Raw genomic sequence first — 17906 nt, forward strand, 5'->3', positions numbered from 1 at the left:
ACCTAGGATGGGAGAATTGGACTCCAAGAGAACTGCGAACCAGTTCCAACAAGGCCTGCTGGTGGCTTCTGTTCGAGTGAGTCTCGACCCCAAGTACTGTTCCCAAGGTCCTGGGACACTTGCTGTGTCAAAGTGTACTGCTCCATTCATCCTGAAAAACCTGGGACTTAGAAGCCTTTTGACTCCAAAGATATCTAGAGGACTGTAACATATCTGCCAAGTCAATCCTAGGAAGGTGCATATCTGCTGGGTGAAAGAATTAAGTTGCTCCTGCACAGAGCTTTTCTGAAATAATAACAAATCATTTTCATCAGGACATCACAGAGAGGGTTCCTGGCTTTGTTTAGCCGTGTTCGACTACAGCTTGTAGCACTGCCCACTGGAGCTCCAAAATAGTGATTATTTAAGGGTCTGATTTAAATTAAAGTGGACGATTAGCCATTCTGCTATGGAGACACAGCAAATTACTCCGTGGCCATGGTGGGGAGTCCGCCTGCCTGATTTATAAACTTATAAACGATCTCCAAGGAGGTGGTTGTTTATAAAAACGTTGTCAGGAACAACCGTAGTGGCGCTACCTGGCAATGGATATTACTCTATGCTATGGGGTGGTGGCAGCAGGACACAGCGTAATTGTTTTTCCTTTACAAAAAGAAAATCCGGAAACAGTATTTTCTTTTTTATAAAGAAAAAATATAATGCTCCCCTCGCCTTGGGAGTCCTCTCCCATGGAAGGGGGAGCATGATAAAGTTGATAATTTTCCTTTCCACCCAGGTTTACCTGGCGTAAACAACAGTGAAAAAATAACTACATGTTCACCCATCCTAATTGAGTGGGTGGACATGTACCTAATTCTCCAATGGCCCTTACACCCTAGGGCCATTGGAGAAGCTTTGCCATGGTAGAGACAGAGTTGTCTCTGCCATGGTCAAACAATGTCCACACACAATTAAATTAGGTGGCTGACCTCTATGTTGGCGGGGCGGGAATATTCTTCTCCCGCCAACATATAAATCCGGCACTAAGTCCGAACATTGGAATCTTCAGCAGGCAAAGGCACCAAAATTATCCACTTGGCAAGGGACCTCTGTTGACCACGAATTTGGAAGTTCTCCTTATCCAGTATGGGGGTATCTTTCATAGATTCACATGCTTAGAATCATTCCAGCCGACGAGGTGGGAGTATCGCGGTACAAATAAAATATTAACACAGTAGTCATAAAACATTATACAATAGGCTACTATGGACAGTAAAGTCACTACATTGGCCTATCTTAGTCCTTTTGTAAAAAGAACCAAATCTGGTGCACAGCCAATAAGGCTCGGGCACCCTCTTAGAACACTCCACAGAGAGGCAAACCCTCAGATTTTCTACTGCACGTCATATGATACTGAGTCGCACTGAGCTATGCTCAGTTTTCTTCACTTTTGCTTGAACTTTGTGAGTAGCTATGATAAAGCTTATGTTCGAGGCATTTGAGCTGCAGATTGTACACTTAGCATTAGATCGCCACCTGGTGTTGGGCATGGATGATTGCATGTTGTTGTCTTCTTGAAAGAAGTCTTTGTAGTCATGAGATAGGTGACTCCTCCCTTGGACAATAGTGCGCATGGGCATGGGCTCCATGCTTAGATTGTTTTTTTCCGCCACTGGGTTCGGATGAAAGTTTTCCGCTCCGGCTAGAAAATAGACTTTTCAAGCACTTCGAAGCGCAAAAAACGTCCTAAAACTTTCCAAACTAATTTCAATACCAACTAACATTGTTTGGATTCCATCAGCTCGATTCCGGTCGTCGACGCGGGCCGTGAGGCCTACACCTCATGGAAAGGACGCCATTCAAGCACCACGAGCTCTGCAACCTGTGCTTATCGCCAGAACACTACGAATCCAGCTGTACAGCCTGCGTGTCCTTTCGATCCAAGAAAACCATTAGAGATCGGAGGGCCCGTCGACACGACATGCAGAGATCAGCTCCGGAACCGGTGGATATCTTCGACGAGGAGGTTCTGCTCGTTCCCGAAGAAGATTCCGATGATCTCCAAATCGAATCAGAGGCAGACGACTCAGATGACTCCATATCATCGGGTCAGCCCATGCACCACACACAGCACCCAGATCGAAGGCAAAGGTCAACACTCCGCCTCCGGGGCCCAGTCTTGACCGAAAAACCGTTTTGACAGCCCTGCCATCGAGCCCGGCTCCGAAGAAAGTAACTAAGCCTTCCGGTAGCTCGGTACCGAGCAAGCCGCACGTGCCGATCCCACCAGCTCCCTCGGCACCAAAACCAAAAGAAGTCTCTGCTCCGAAACCGTCGACTTCTAAAGACAATGTTACTAAGCCAGCTTCCGACGCCTCGAAGCCGACGAGATAGCTTCCACACTGAAGACGTCGAAACCGACAAGACCTGATTCCGACGCGTCCAAGACCTCAAAATAGCCTACGACACCGAAAACAACACCTTCTGTGCCGAAAACTATGCCAAAGGACACTGTAACAACTCCCAAGGCTAAAGACAAGCAGCAACCTCGACCGGTACCGAAGAAATCGGCGCCGACACAGGTTTCACAAGGAGAAGAACTTTTCCAGCCAGATCCTCTGCAAAAAAAGATCTACATTGACCCAAACACAGGTCATGTGTCTACTACACCACACAAGAAAAGGAAAGCAGATGAAACATCCACACCTGTGGTTCCTGCTCGGAAGAAGGACTCTGCCACATCCCCTATGCACCCTTCTTCACCTATACTTCCTTCTTCATCTCCTGCTCCTCTTAACAACTTACCACAGATGTCTCCTTCTCATTCTCCTCTTTTATCACCACACTCACCTCAAAATGATGATGAGTATAGTGTAGTAGGAGGGATAGACACAGATGAGCCCTTCCCTTACCCTACAGATGACACAGTCTGGGAGTACCCAAACCCACAGGATATAACAGATATTCCTGACCCACAGTCATACCCATCAAAACCTTCTCCCCCAGAAGATAACATAGTCTTTTGGCACCTATTGAACAGAGCTGCCATTTACCATGGGGTCACTGTGCATTCTGATGAGGCAGAGGAAGATTTTCTATTAGACACATTCGAAAAATCACAGAGATCTGTTCAAATTCTTCCTATGATTAAAGGGGTCTTCAAACATGCTCCAGAAATTTTCAAAGACCCTGTACGTACTAGGATTTCAAACCCTAGAATTGAGAAAAAATATAGGCCTGCACCCGCAGATCCAGCCTACATTAAAGGACAACTACCATTAGATTCACTAGTTGTGTCCCATGCTAGGAAAAGAGCAAACTCACAAACTTCATGTGAGGCACCCCCACTTGAAGAATCCAAGGTCATAGATGCCTCAGGCAAAAGAATAGCTGCGCAAGCTACCAACATATGGCGTATAGCTAATACACAAGCCCTCCTTTCCCGATATGATAGGGCTCATTATGATCAGTTAGAGAAACTGCTAGAACAGCTACCTGACCAATATAAGGCACAGGCAAATGATCGTATACAAAAAGGCAAGCTCATTTCTAACGCCTCAATCAAGTGCGCACTAGATGTCGCAGACACTGCATCTAGAGCTGTAAATACTAGTGTCGTACTTAGAAGACATGCGTGGCTACGCATTTCAGGGTTTAAACAGGAAGTGCAAACTACCCTTTTCAATCAACCATTTAATCAAAACCAATTGTTTGGACCAGAAGTAGACACACCACTTGAAAAAATGAAGAAGGATACCGACACTTCCAAGCCTATGGGAGCTCTACAGTCCACACAAACTAGAGGTTCCTTTCGTCGCTCCTTCTATAAAGGGGGCTCCAAACAAACCGGTGCAGACAATACAACATCCTTCAAATCTAACACAAACATCCTCTAACAAGGGATATTTTAGAGGAGGATATAGAGGGAATAACAACAAAGGAAGAGGTCGGGGTAACAACAGTAATCGAACCTCTTCCACCACAAAACAGTGACTTCCCTCAGCTCCCCCAACAGCATTCCACTCCTGTGCAGGGCAGATAAATGCAATTCCTGCCTGACTGGAACTCCATTACAACAGACAAGTGGGTAAGACAGATTATCCAGTATGGCTACTGCCTAGAACTTACAGCAACCCCTCCACACATACCACCCAGGCAGCGTCCAATGTCTACAGAACACCTTACTCTGCTCAAACAAGAAGTTCTGTCACTTTTACAAAAGGACGCAATACAAATAGTTCCTTTACAATAACAAGGAACAGGGGTTTACTCACTGTACTTTCTAATTCCCAAGAAGGACGGGACACTAAGACCAATTCTCGACCTCAGGCCCCTCAATCATTACATACAAATAGATCATTTTCATATGATCACTTTACAACAAGTGCTCCCACTACTGCAACAAGGCGATTTCCTTACAACACTAGACCTAAAGGACGCCTACATCCACATTCCTATACATCCTGCTCACAGGAAGTATCTAAGGTTTGTACTAGAAGGACAACATTACCAGTTCAAAGTCCTTCCATTCGGAGTGACAACAGCACCACGAGTATTCACAAAGTGCCTGGCAGTAGTAGCGGCACATCTCAGGAGACAACAAATACATGTGTTCCCTTATCTAGACGATTGGCTCATAAAAGCCAAGTCATTCAATCAATGTGTTCAACACACACATCACACAATTCAAACATTGCACGACTTAGGGTTCACAATCAACTACACCAAGTCGCACCTGCAACCCTCTCATATATATCAGTATCTAGGGGCTACAATAAACACGTCTACAGCTCTAGCGTATCCCAGTCCAGCATGGATACAGAGCATTCAAGCCTTAGTCACAGTTTTTCAACAACAACAATCTCTGGAAGCCAGAGTGTTCATGAGACTAATAGGCATGATGGCATCTTGCATCTTCATAGTACCATATGCAAGACTGCAAATGCGTCCGTTACAGGAATGTCTAGCACAACAGTGGAACCAGGCTCAAGGGCAACTAACAGACCTGGTGTTGGTGGACAGCAGCACACATCGCTCTCTGCAGTGGTGGAACACCAAAAACTTGACGAAAGGGCGGCCGTTCCTCGAACCTGTTCCACAACTAGTGCTCACAGCAGACGCATCCCTCACAGGGTGGGGAGCTCATCTCCTACATCATACAACTCAAGGACAATGGAACAGTCAATGAAAATTGTTCCATATCAACCACCTAGAGCTGCTAGCAATATTCTTAGCTCTCAAAACGTTCCAAGTACAAGTACCGAACAAAGCTGTCTTGATCCGGAAGGACAACATGTCAGCTATGTACTATATATAAAAACAGGGGGGAAAACACTCTCTACAACTGTCCCAGCACGCACAGAACATTTGGAGATGGGCCATTCCACAGAACATATATCTGTTGGCAGAGCTCCTTCCAGGAGTTAACAATCAGATAGCAGATCTGTTGAGTCGGCAGACACAACAAATTCACGAATGGGAACTTCATCCGCAGGTTTTTCAACCATTTTTTCACGAGTGGGGTCATCCAGACATAGATCTGTTCGCCACACACGAAAACGCAAAATGCCCAACCTTCGCCGCCAGGTTTCCACACCCGCTGTCCAAGGGCAATGCGATAAGGATGTACTGGTCAAGCAGATTTGCGTACTCTTTTCCGCCACTACCACTAATACCATTAGTAGTACGAAAACTCAGACAACAGTCTCTCAAAGTAATCCTAGTAGCTCCCACATGGGCACGCCAACCGTGGTTCACCACACTGCTAGAACTATCTCTAGTTCCACACCAAAAGCTGCGACTGACTCCATCCCTGCTAACACAGAACCATGGAGACATCCGACATGCAGACCCATATCAACTGAATTTGGCGATCTGGCTCTGAAGTCTTAGAGTTTGATTATCTTAACCTACCACCAGACTGTATGAACAATATTAAATAGGCCAGGAGACCTACTACCAGAGCTTGCTATGCTGCTAAATGAAAGAGATTTGCCATTTACTGCAACAATAACCAAATTGATCCCCTGGATGCTTCCATCCAGAATATCATGTGTTACCTTTTACATTTACAAAGGTGTAACTTGGCATATTCATCCATACGCCTGCACCTTGCAGAAATTGCAGCATATTTACAAAATAGACAACATTTGTCTCTTTTCAGAGTGCCTGCAATTAAAGCATTTATGGAAGGATTAAAGAGATTCATCCCTCCCAGGTTGCCACCTTCTCCAGTATGGAACCTAAACTTTGTTCTTACAAGGCTCATGGGATCCCCTTTTGAGCCTCTACATAAATGTGAACTGCAATTCCTCACATGGAAAACAGCTTTCCTTATTGCTATTACCTCTCTTAGAAGAGTAAGTGAGATACAAGCATTTACAATACAAGAACCATTTTTACAACTACATCGTAACAAAGTGGTTTTAAGAACTAATCCAAAATTCCTTCCAAAAGTCATAACTCCTTTTCATTTAAACCAATCCATCAAGTTACCTGTGTTTTTCCAAAACCCAGACTCTGTGGCAGAAACGGCTCTACACTTATTAGATGTTAAAAGAGCTCTTCTCTACTATATAGATAGGACTAAGTCTTTTCGAAAAACAAAACAACTGTTTGTGTCTTTCTCTCCACCGCATAAAGGCAACCCCATCTCTAAAGGTGGGATTGCAAGGTGGATTGTAAAATGTATACAAATATGCTATCAAAAAGCAAAACGTACATTAACAGATCCTCCTAGAGTGCACTCAACACGCAAACTAGGAGCCTCTATGGCTTTCTTAGGAAACATCCCCCTGGAGGACATATGCAAAGCAGCAACATGGTCTACCGTACACACCGTCACTAAACACTACTGTGTTGATGTGCAAGCCAAGCAGCAAGCTGCAGCAGGCCAAGCTGTCCTTAAAACTCTCTTTGAAACCACTGCAACGGATACAGGTGACCACCGCTAGGGGAGACACTGCTGCACAATCGATGCTAAGTGTACAATCTGCAGCTCATATGCCTCGAATGGAAAATGCTACTTACCAGTATGCATCTGTTCTTGGCATGTAGAGCTGCAGAGTTGTACATGCCCTCCCGCCTCCCCGGGACTTGTATCTGTTCCAGTTTTATCTTACTTAGATGCACATGCATGGACATCTTTTTCTTTACTTCTACTGACTCCATCATTTCCCATCGTGGCAAAAAACAATCTAAGGATGGAGCCGATGCCCATGCGCACTATTGTCCAAGGGAGGAGTCACCTATCTCGTGACTACGAAAGACTTCTTCCAAGATGACAACAACATGCAATCTTCGGAGCCCAACACCAGGTGGCGATCTAATGCTAAGTGTACAACTCTGCAGCTCTACATGGCAACAACAGATGCATACTGGTAAGTAGCATTTTCCTTTCACCTTGTTCTTCATATGGGAAGAAGAGAGTACATTTTGAAGATCCCCACAAAGAATGTATTTACTGTCTTTATCCGGCTCACAAAGTTAAAGACTGCAGAATTTGTAGCACATTTCCTGCCAAGACTTTGAAAGACAGAGAAGGAAGATTGCTGGTTTGGCTTGAAAAGTTGAAAACTACATCTGATGTCGTTTCAGGAGATGATGGCAGTGTTAGTTCTCAGGTGTCCACCCTTCTAACCAAGAAGAGGGATATATCTGATGATCCCCTGAGCGACAGAGTAAGACCTTGAAGAAGCCTCACTCTGAGACTGGTCACTCTACCTCTAGGAAAGAGAAGCTTTCATTCTCTTTAGAGGAGAAGCCTGGTGTAAAAGGAAGATTTCACTGAAAACTGCCGCAAAACAACAAAAAACGAATCCTGAGTCTATCAGGATTCCTTTGACGTCGAAAAAAGTAGGGGTGGGCGTAGTGTGCGTAGTGGGGCTACGCGAAGCTTCGTGAAGTGGGCAGGAAGCGCTCGCCAACCCACACACTTCACGAAGCCCCACTACGCGCCACCCGCCTCCCTCCCGCCCACTTCTACATGCCTAATTTGATTTAAAAAATAGTGCAAAAGTAAATTAAAAGCACTTACCTGATGTGCGGCCTCCCGGGGCTCCCTCTTCTGTTTCGCGCCGACATCTTCCACCCGCATTTCTTGGCCATCTTCGCCAGTTCCTCAAGCAGTAGATTCCCCTCCTGAAGATATTGGAGGTTTTCATGCAATTATGGAGAGGGCAGCATCCCGGTTTCACCTTCCCGCATCTGTGAAGCAAACAGTTTGTTTCCTTTACGATTTTAAAGATCAGAGTAGGAAGTCCGTCCGTTCTATCGCTATAATAGATCATATCTGGGAAGAAGGAACTAAATGAAAAATCAGTTTTCAGTGCCTGCGATTTTTCCTAGAATCGATAAAAAATACAAAGCATCAGATAATTCTCCTGCTTGCCTGTCCGGTCATCCTAGACCAGATTCCGTTATTTCACAGGCTGCTCAACGTAAATCTCGGAATCCATCCATTCCTAAAACAGCACAGCTGGATAAGGATGGGATGTGCCTTGATAACATCGGTAAGCGATTCACCACCATGGCGGGTGCTTCAGTTGGTGCCGCAAACTCCCTGGCAATTCTAGGGAGATATGACCGCCAACTATGGTCGGACATTGCACCATATCTCGATTTCTTACCTGATGAAAAGAAGCAGGAGGCAAGGAAAATTCTCCTTGAAGGAGAAAGGGCTGCATCCAAAATAATTGATATATCTATGGACCTAGCCTCCTTAGGTGTTCATCAACTAGCTGGAGCGGCAGTCCTCAGACGTCAGGGATGGTTGAAATCTACCACCTTTCGCCCTGAAGTCCAAACAAAGATTTTGGACATGCCATTCGATGGAGATGCGCTCTTTGGCAGGCATAGATGAGGCTCTGCAAGATATCAAAAAAGATACTGACACTGCCAGAGCCATTGGCACCTTACAATATAGGAAGGCTCCTTTTCGGGAATTCAGGGGCAGAGGATCTTATTCCTTTCGTGGTGGCTATCAAAGATACCTTTCCCAAGGCTATCAGGGAAGCAGCAGTCCTACAGAAACCCTCCGGCTGCCGCTTATAGACAGTAGAATAGAAGACAACAGCCCCAACAGGGCAGGGATTCTGCTAGAAAACAGTGATGACTTCCTAGCACCTGCAGCAGCTCTGCCACACCTTATTTCCAGGATTCTGAATGTATCCCGACATCTCAACAATTGGAAACAATTGACCACCGACAAGTGGGTCTTGGATATTGTCAAATTTGGGCACACCCTGCAATTTGATAGCATCCCTCCACCTCACCCACCTTTAAAGAAACATCCACCACATCTTTCTCTTCTCAGGAAGGAAGCAAAAACCATGCTCTCGAAAGGAGCGATAGAAAGAGTGCCTCGCTCTCAAGTGGGGAAGGGGTTTTATTCCCACTTTTTTCTAGTAAAGAAAAAAATCAGGGGAATGGAGACCTACCCTGGATTTAAGAAAGCGGAACACATTTCTACAAAATAAATCCTTTCGCATGGTCACGCTCCAAGAAATCCTTCAGCTTCTGGACCATGCAGATTTCATGACAACATTGGATATCCAGGATGCATACTTCCACAACCCCATTCACCCCAAACATCGGAAATGTCTCCGTTTCACTGTGGCAGGTGCTCAATTTCAATTCAAAGCCCACCCCTTCAGTCTACGTTCAGCCCCAAGAGTCTTTACAAAATTCCTGGCCCCGGTGGCAGCTCGCCTCAGACTTCAAGGCAAACAATTTTTCCCTTATCTAGACGAATGGCTAATACAGGCTCCTTCTTTTTGGCAGGCCTCTCGAGCAACGTCCAAATGTCTTCAACTATTTCAATCCCTTGGACTGTCCCTCAACATCCAAAAATCAGTTCTTCATCCTTCTCAAAGGATTCAATTTGTTGGGGCAGTCTTGGATACTATCCAGGACAAGGCATTCTTGTCCAAAGAATGACAATCACGTCTGATTTCTCTGGCATCAGACCTCCAAAGAAGACAGTTCGCTTCTGTGAGGATCATCAAACCATTCCTGGGAATACTATCCTCAGCAATACTGTTGGTACGTCACACCCGTCTAAGGATGAGGCCTATCCAGGAGGAACTAGACAGTAAATGGCTGCAGATGTCAGGGTCGTTCGACGACCTAGTGAAAATAACTCCAATTATGCGGGAAGCGTTGCTTTGGTGGCTGCGCTCCAAGAATGTCTCAACCAGGCTTACTTTTCTTCCTTCTGTGCCGGAATTCATCCTGACTGCGGCTGCCTCCCTGGAAGGATGGGGGAGCACACCTTCAAGATCTTTGCATAAGAGGAAAGTGGTCCGCTCCATTTTCCTGGCGTTGCAGTCTTTTCTCCCAAGGCTTCAAGGGCCAACAGTTCTCACCAGAACCGACAACACCACTTGCATACATTACCTAAACAAGCAAGGAGGTACCCGTTAACACATTTTGTCTCAAGAAGCTCAAAGCATTTGGGAATGGCTACTTTCTCACAACATCACGATAAATGTGGAACATTTGCCAGGAATTCACAACAGTCTGGCGGACACTCTAAGCAGGACTTTGAAGTTCTGTCACGAATGGGAGTTGGATCAATTAGTTGTGGAACACATATTTTGGATGTGGGGCAGACCAAATTTAGATCTCTTTGCCTCCAAAAACAATCGAAAGTGCCGATTCTTTGCCAGTTGGGAACCGGAGAAGGGCTCGTGGGGGAGTGCCTTTATGATGAGATGGACAGGGATCTTTACATACGTATTTCCCCCCTTTCCGTTGCTTCCAAGACTTCTGCGCAAACTCAAAATGGAACCATGCTGCATGATTTTCATTGCTCTGTGATGGCCGCCTCAGCATTGGTTCACGAAGCTTCTCCTACTGTCCAAACGCAGACCATATCACCTTCCTGCAGTTCCGACCCTGTTATCACTGAGCAAGGGCCAGATTCTTCAACCTCATCCAGCCCAATTAAATCTTCATGCATGGTTTCTGAATTCACAGAATTCAAGGAGATAGATTTGCCTCAGGATTGTAGAGATATACTTTCAAGGGCAAGAGCTCCGCTTACTCTAAAGAGTTATGCTTTGATATGGAAACAATCCTGTTCTTGGTGCAGTGACAAAGCTATTCATCCTTTAAGATGTTCTCCAGGTAAGGTTCTGCCTTATCTTCTTTCATTATCTAAATCTGGTCTGATGTTTACATCTGTTAAGCTACATTTAGCGGCCATTTCGACCTGCAGATGTTCTGCGGAAGCTGCACCCCTATGCTCTAATCGCTTGATCAAACAATTTCTAAAGGGTCTTTTCAGAGCTTTCTACCCATCAGAGCTCCTCCTCCAGAATGGAGGCTTAATCTGGTGTTACAACGGCTCATGAAGCATCCATTTGAGCCTGTTCACAAAGCTGACCTCAAGTACCTCTCCTGGAAAACGGCACTTTAAGTGGCACTCACCTCTGCTCGGAGAGCCAGTGAATTCTAAGCTTTCACTATTAAACAACCTTATTTGAAATTCACCAACGATTTTGTTTTCCTCAGATCTAATCCAACGTTTATTCCGAAGGTTCCCTCTACATTCCATCTTAATGAGCCTGTTATACTGCGTTCTTTCTTTCCCAATCCGTCTTCCTCTGCTGAAAAGACATCTTAAGTTCTATATCTCACGTACTGTGTCCATCAGAGAGTCAGACCAATTGTTTATTTCTTATGGTGGTCAAAAGCCAGGGACAGCTGTTACTAAATCCACTATTGCAAGGTGGATGGCATCTACGATCCAATTCTGCCATACTAAAGCTGGGCATCCTTTGTCTGTGAAACCCAAGGCTCACTCCACAAGGGCAGTGTCCTCATCTACTGCTCTTTTTGTCAGAGTACCGTTGGAGAAGATTTGCCGTGCTGTGACCTGAAAAAATGTGCACACTTTTGCACGGCATTACTGTCTCGATCTGGCGAGGCTGAATCGGCTGTGGGTCAAGCAGTGTTGCGGAACCTTTTTAAATAAGGTAAGCCTCTATAAAGAGATGATTATGTCATTACATGTTAACATATACAAGATGAATTGTTTCTTTTCTGTTTTGATACTGTGCTTTTCATATATATATGTATATTTAATCTCTTCCCTTATTAGGGTCAGAATGTTATATTGCATTGTTGTATTGGTATTACTAGGTATCTATTGTGTTTCTTATGATACCCACCATACACTATACAACAAAGGATTTTACTGCTAACTATTCTGATTCTAAGCATGTGACTCTATGAAAGATACCCCAATACTGGATAGGAAAATGAGTTACTTACCTGTAACTTCAGTTATCCAGTATTTTTATCTTTCATAGATTCACAAGCGACCCACCCTCCTCCCCGGAGAGGCTTCCCTTATTGCTATTACATACAGACTGTCACTATTGGTACGAAAATCAGAGGGTTTGCCTCTCTGTGGAGTGTTCTAAGAGGGTGCTGGAGCCTGATTGGCCATGTTCCAGATTTGGTTATGTTTACAAAAGGACTAAGATTGGCTAATGTAGTGACTTTACTGTCTATAGTAGCCTATTGTATAATGTTTTATGACTATTATGTATATATTTTATTTGTACCGCGAGACTCCCACCTCGTCGGCGGGGATGATTCTAAGCATGTGAATCTATGAAAGATAACAATACTGGATAACTGAAGTTACAGGTAAGTAACTCGTTTTCTTCTCTGAGCTTTCCCGCCAAAAGTCAACGGCTTCACCCGGACCGAGTCCGATGCTTATCCAGGCCCGTAGAGACCAACTTGGCCAAATCCAGCTGCCTTGCCCTACTGTGGATTGAGACTAAGTCAAATGGTAAAATCTACTGAGTGGGACAAACCTGGTACCCGGTCCATGCTCCATTGCAGTCAGCCTTAAATTGTGTCTAGGTCCGAGTCAAGCTCAAACAGATGACCACTGTTGTCACTTAACACTTTTTAGAGCTATTTTTATATAAAAGTTCAAAAAAATCATATCTCTTGTTTCCCTTACTGGAGTTTTGTTGTTGTTGTTTTTTCATAATTTTGTTCATTACATTATTTTTTATTTTATAAACTGGAGTGGGGTTTTTATTGTAACTTGTTTGGTACTTTATACATTTTCTTATGTTAATCATGTTTGCTTTGTACCATAGTGGTCAGGAGTTGAGCTCAGGTTCGAAATACTGAAAGGTTTACTGAACCCAACAACAATATTGACATTATTACCTGTGGTGGACACCATCTACCCTAACTAATAATCCACTTTCTCACAATTCGCTAAGAGATTTGGGGCCTCATTTATGAGAAGTGACTCATCGCTGCGTGAAAGCAGCGATGCGTCACTTCTCAGTGCGCACTCCTTGCGACATGATGGATGCGTCATATTTACTGTATGACGCATCATGTCGCAAGGAGTTACAAATATGTCAGTATTTCTGAAGTATCTGTATGGCGCAAAAGTGACGCATTGCTGGAGTGTGTCACAAAAGTGAAGCAACGCCAGCAAGCCCCATGTGAAAAGGCCTGCGTCAGTCGTATGCCTGCTGTGAGGCAGGCATAAGAAATCGATGCATTTGCGTCCTAGAAGTGGCGCAGTGAAATCTTATAGATTTAACTGCGTCACTTCTATGACCCTTTCTTGCATACATTATACCTGGCGCAGGTATAATATAGCGCAGGGGGTTTACAACGTGATGCATCTAGATGCGTCACTTTGTAAATATGGTGCCACAAGGCACATTTTTTACGCTGCTGGTGCGTCACAAAAAGTGACGCACCGGCAGCGTAAAAGTGACTCACGGCCTCATAAATGAAGCCCTTGATATTTTGTGGCTCATATAGGTTTGAGAGCTCCACTCCGTTACGTTAGATAAGTGGAGGGATGCAGTCTGCGTCCTTGGCAGAGTACTGCGTGCTATATTTGGTGATCTCTTTGCTGCAGAGATTTCTATGTGTTGAGTTGAGCTGCTTTGACCCAACAATGCGATGGCTCCACAGAAGGTACTGAAGCTTTTCTGGGGAGGTGTCGCATTAAGTGCGCCTGCACAGCAATCTGCTTTTATTCCAAAAACAATCTCCCAAAGCAGGAGTTTGTTTTTGAAAAACAAAGGACGAGACATACTTCGAGTTTTCTCCCACCATGTCGGGGTCATTTCTTTCTTTACTTGTTCGCACCACAGTGCCTTCTCTGGAAGTACCGAACTGGAAACATTAATGATCAAAGGTTTCAGCTGGCTGCACCAGCATAGGTTCTGTTTCTGGAAAGCTGTGGGCTCCCCAGTCTCTAAATAAAGTGCATGGACCACACGTGTCATGGACAGGGCACTCTTTGAGGTTTCTAGCAGACTGCCCGGCGTGCCAAACTCGAAAGAAGCCCCCTAGTTCTCTATCAACATCGCGTTTCAATTCTCTGATTGGCTGCTTGTTGGCTTCATATTATAATTAAACCATGGTGCTTGGTGAAACTCTATCGAGGATTTAACTAAGATTTTTGAACAGGCTAACAAATCGGTCAAGTTTGGAAGATGGTTGATGTTAAATGATGTAATTGTTTTAAAAGTACATACAATAAAGTAGAGGTTGATGGATTGATGAACTAACACAGGAAACTGATTGAATACCTTCACATTAATCCCACAGGTGGTGTGGCCAAGAATAGAAAAGGACACATTGTCGATCCAGTCGTCTGTATTGCGTGGCTTCCCCAAGACAGATGTTTATCCGGAGTAGCCAGAGTCAAGTTACTGCAAAGTACTGGGAAGGAAAACGCCACAAGAAGTCCAAACCTGACACAAGCAGCAGAGCCTTCTGTTCAGTGTGGAAATGGGGCCATTAATTCAGTACTTTCTATTTCACATCATGGATGTTCAAACCTAAATGATGGATATGAAAGCGAGAGTGTCCAGGGAGATACTGTACTGTTGAGATATGGACCAACTGCACAACAAAACAGTCATTCACTTTCATGCACGAAATGCAAAGACAGCACAATTAAAAAGAGACTTCAATTGTCACACCAGCAAGAGCATGTGCTAAAAAGAGCCTATCAGTGCACTGAATGTGAGAGAACCTTTTATCAGAGAGCGAACCTTATTTCACACCACAGAGTACACACAGGTGAAAAACCATATAAATGTACTGAGTGTGGGAAACGCTTCAGTCTCAAGTCAAATTTCATGAACCACCAAAGAACACACACAGGTGAAAAACCACATCAGTGTACAGAGTGTGAGAAAAGATTTATTATGAAAAAAGATCTCATTGTGCATCTGAGAACACATACAGGGGAGAGACCATATAAATGCACCGAATGTGAGAAATGTTTTAGCCGGAAAGACACTCTTTGCAAACATGAGAAAAGACATACAGGAGAAAAACCTTTTCAATGCACTGGATGTAAGGAGACCTTTAGTAGGAAGGATGTTTTAAAAAGTCATCAAAGAACACATACTGAATGTGAAACAACTGGTAGTGGCAGGGACAGCCATATGGCCCAGTCTGTGAACGGTGAAACGCCCACAATAGAGTTGGTATCGCAGAAGAAGGCACCTTATCAATGTACCGAATGCAAGAAAGTGTTTAGTCAAAAGTGTAATCTCACTACTCATCAGAGGACACATTCTGGAGAAAGGCCATATGAATGTAGTGAGTGTCTGAAAAAATTCAGTTATAAATCTTATCTTAGTGTGCACTATCGTGTTCACACAGGAGAAAAACCTTTTCGGTGCTCGGAATGTCATAAAAGCTTCAGTCAAAAGTCAAGCCTTTCTAAGCACTATGAAACACATTCAGGATGAACAATGGCACTTTAAAATGTCAAAGAACTCTTCCAAAGGGCAGTGTAATAATACCATGAGTGACAGGAAGAAGCTGCTATCACACTAAACAAAGACAGAGAAATAACCAATTTGTAGCACAAGGTATAAGTGAACTTGAGGTTCCTGTCTGTTTTACTGCTTATGAATTACCAGTCTCACAGAAAACCGTAAATATGAGTTATATGCACGGAACAACAGAAACTGACACGCTCCTTAGCTAATTTGTGTAAAATAGCACTATCATAATAGGAGCCTTCTAATAGCAGAAAAATATATTGCCTCCCAACTCACAATCATAAAACTACTTACATATCTAATATCAAAAGACCCAAATGCACAGAATGTATTCTATTGGTACATTTGCAAATGCATTCTACAAGATAGAAGCAGGACTGACATCCCTCCAATAAATGTAGGAACAAATGTATGACGTTTCAACGCATACATTCACAATGCATGCCTTTACAATGCGGTTGTTACAACGACCGCATTGTTACCACGCGTGCCATTACATCGTAAGTCGTATCAACGACTTGCTGCAGCGGGCGCGCTGCACTTAGGAATAGTATTAATTACTATTCCTACTCGAGTTTGTGCAACAGCAGGGTAGGTGTTCAATTTAAATTCCCATGTGTGGCACGCCCCCTACAGCAAGTTGTTGATACGACTTGCGATGTAATGGCACGCGTGGTAACAACGCGGTCGTTGTAACAACCGTGTCGTGAAGCCATGCGTTGAGGAAACAGCATTGTAAACGGTGTTTCCCGTAGGAACAGTACAACAGAGTAAACAATACAAGCAACAGTTCAAGAAACTGGACCAATGAACCCTACAACCATAGTGCACACTGCAAGGATCTCTTAACAACAATCAACAAGGGCAGGCTTATGAGTGCTTACGCAGAGGAGAAGCAGCCTCAGTGATGAAAACCCGACAGTGGCAGACAATGTTCCCTCTAATTCTTTTTCTTTGTGCGCTGCAGCCAAGGCTATGTCTGCCAAGAACCCAACTGCAGATGTGGGTGCAGCGACAAATGCCAGTAGAAATATCACTCAAACATTTGCTTAATAAAGTGAAAAGAGAGTGTATTTCTACACATATAGCCCCACATGAAGGTCTTAAGGCAGGCTTGCAACATACAACAAACATGAAAAGGATACAGTATTCAAAAGCATATTCTCCATTAAAAGTCTTTTAATGTAACAATGTGTCCTTTACTTTCACGTGTCACATGAGAATGCTGAATCCCTGAGAGGTGTCTGTGTTATTCAAGATTGCACCATAATGCATTGTTGTGTCCTATCCTTAGCCACTCACAGAACATTCCTTCCATGAGTTTTATCTCCTGCTGCATTTCTTGCATGCCTTTTGCAGCCCTCCAAGTACCACGAGTCAGGCTTAGACTAATGCATTGTTGTGTCCTACCCTTAGCCAATCACAGAACATTCCTTCCATGAGTTTTATCTCCTGCTGCATTTCTTGCATGCCTTTTGCAGCCCTCCAAGTACCACGAGTCAGGCTTAGACTAATGCATTGTTGTGTCCTACCCTTAGCCAATCACAGAACATTCCTTCCATGAGTTTTATCTCCTGCTGCATTTCTTGCATGCCTTTTGCAGCCCTCCAAGTACCACGAGTCAGGCTTAGACTAATGCATTGTTGTGTCCTACCCTTAGCCAATCACAGAACATTCCTTCCATGAGTTTTATCTCCTGCTGCATTTCTTGCATGCCTTTTGCAGCCCTCCAAGTACCACGAGTCAGGCTTAGACTAATGCATTGTTGTGTCCTACCCTTAGCCAATCACAGAACATTCCTTCCATGAGTTTTATCTCCTGCTGCATTTCTTGCATGCCTTTTGCAGCCCTCCAAGTACCACGAGTCAGGCTTAGACTAATGCATTGTTGTGTCCTACCCTTAGCCAATCACAGAACATTCCTTCCATGAGTTTTATCTCCTGCTGCATTTCTTGCATGCCTTTTGCAGCCCTCCAAGTACCACGAGTCAGGCTTAGACTAATGCATTTTAGTGTGGTGGTCATCATCACCGCACTGAAATGCAAAGTCACGCATTTATAAATCCTCCTCCGATGTCAAGCCCACTACCAGCTGGTAATTAGCACCACTTACAGAAAGCTGACA

At 44.2% G+C, this 17906-nt stretch overlaps 1 protein-coding gene across 2 annotated transcripts in view; it reads left to right on the top strand.

Moving 5' to 3' along the window:
• LOC144826381 (uncharacterized) overlaps nt 1-16964 on the top strand; it is a 190747-nt gene extending 173783 nt beyond the window's left edge. For both annotated transcript variants that reach the window (XM_078684709.1, XM_078684710.1), the window contains one exon: nt 14590-16964. In XM_078684709.1, the coding sequence (XP_078540835.1) occupies nt 14590-15746 (1157 nt within the window). In that variant the 3' untranslated portion in view covers nt 15747-16964. The remainder of the gene's footprint in view (nt 1-14589) is intronic.
• Nucleotides 16965-17906: the final 942 nt, after the last annotated feature.

The sequence above is a fragment of the Lissotriton helveticus genome, chromosome 3_2 (assembly GCF_964261635.1).
Source record: "Lissotriton helveticus chromosome 3_2, aLisHel1.1, whole genome shotgun sequence".
Lineage (NCBI taxonomy): Eukaryota > Metazoa > Chordata > Amphibia > Caudata > Salamandridae > Lissotriton > Lissotriton helveticus.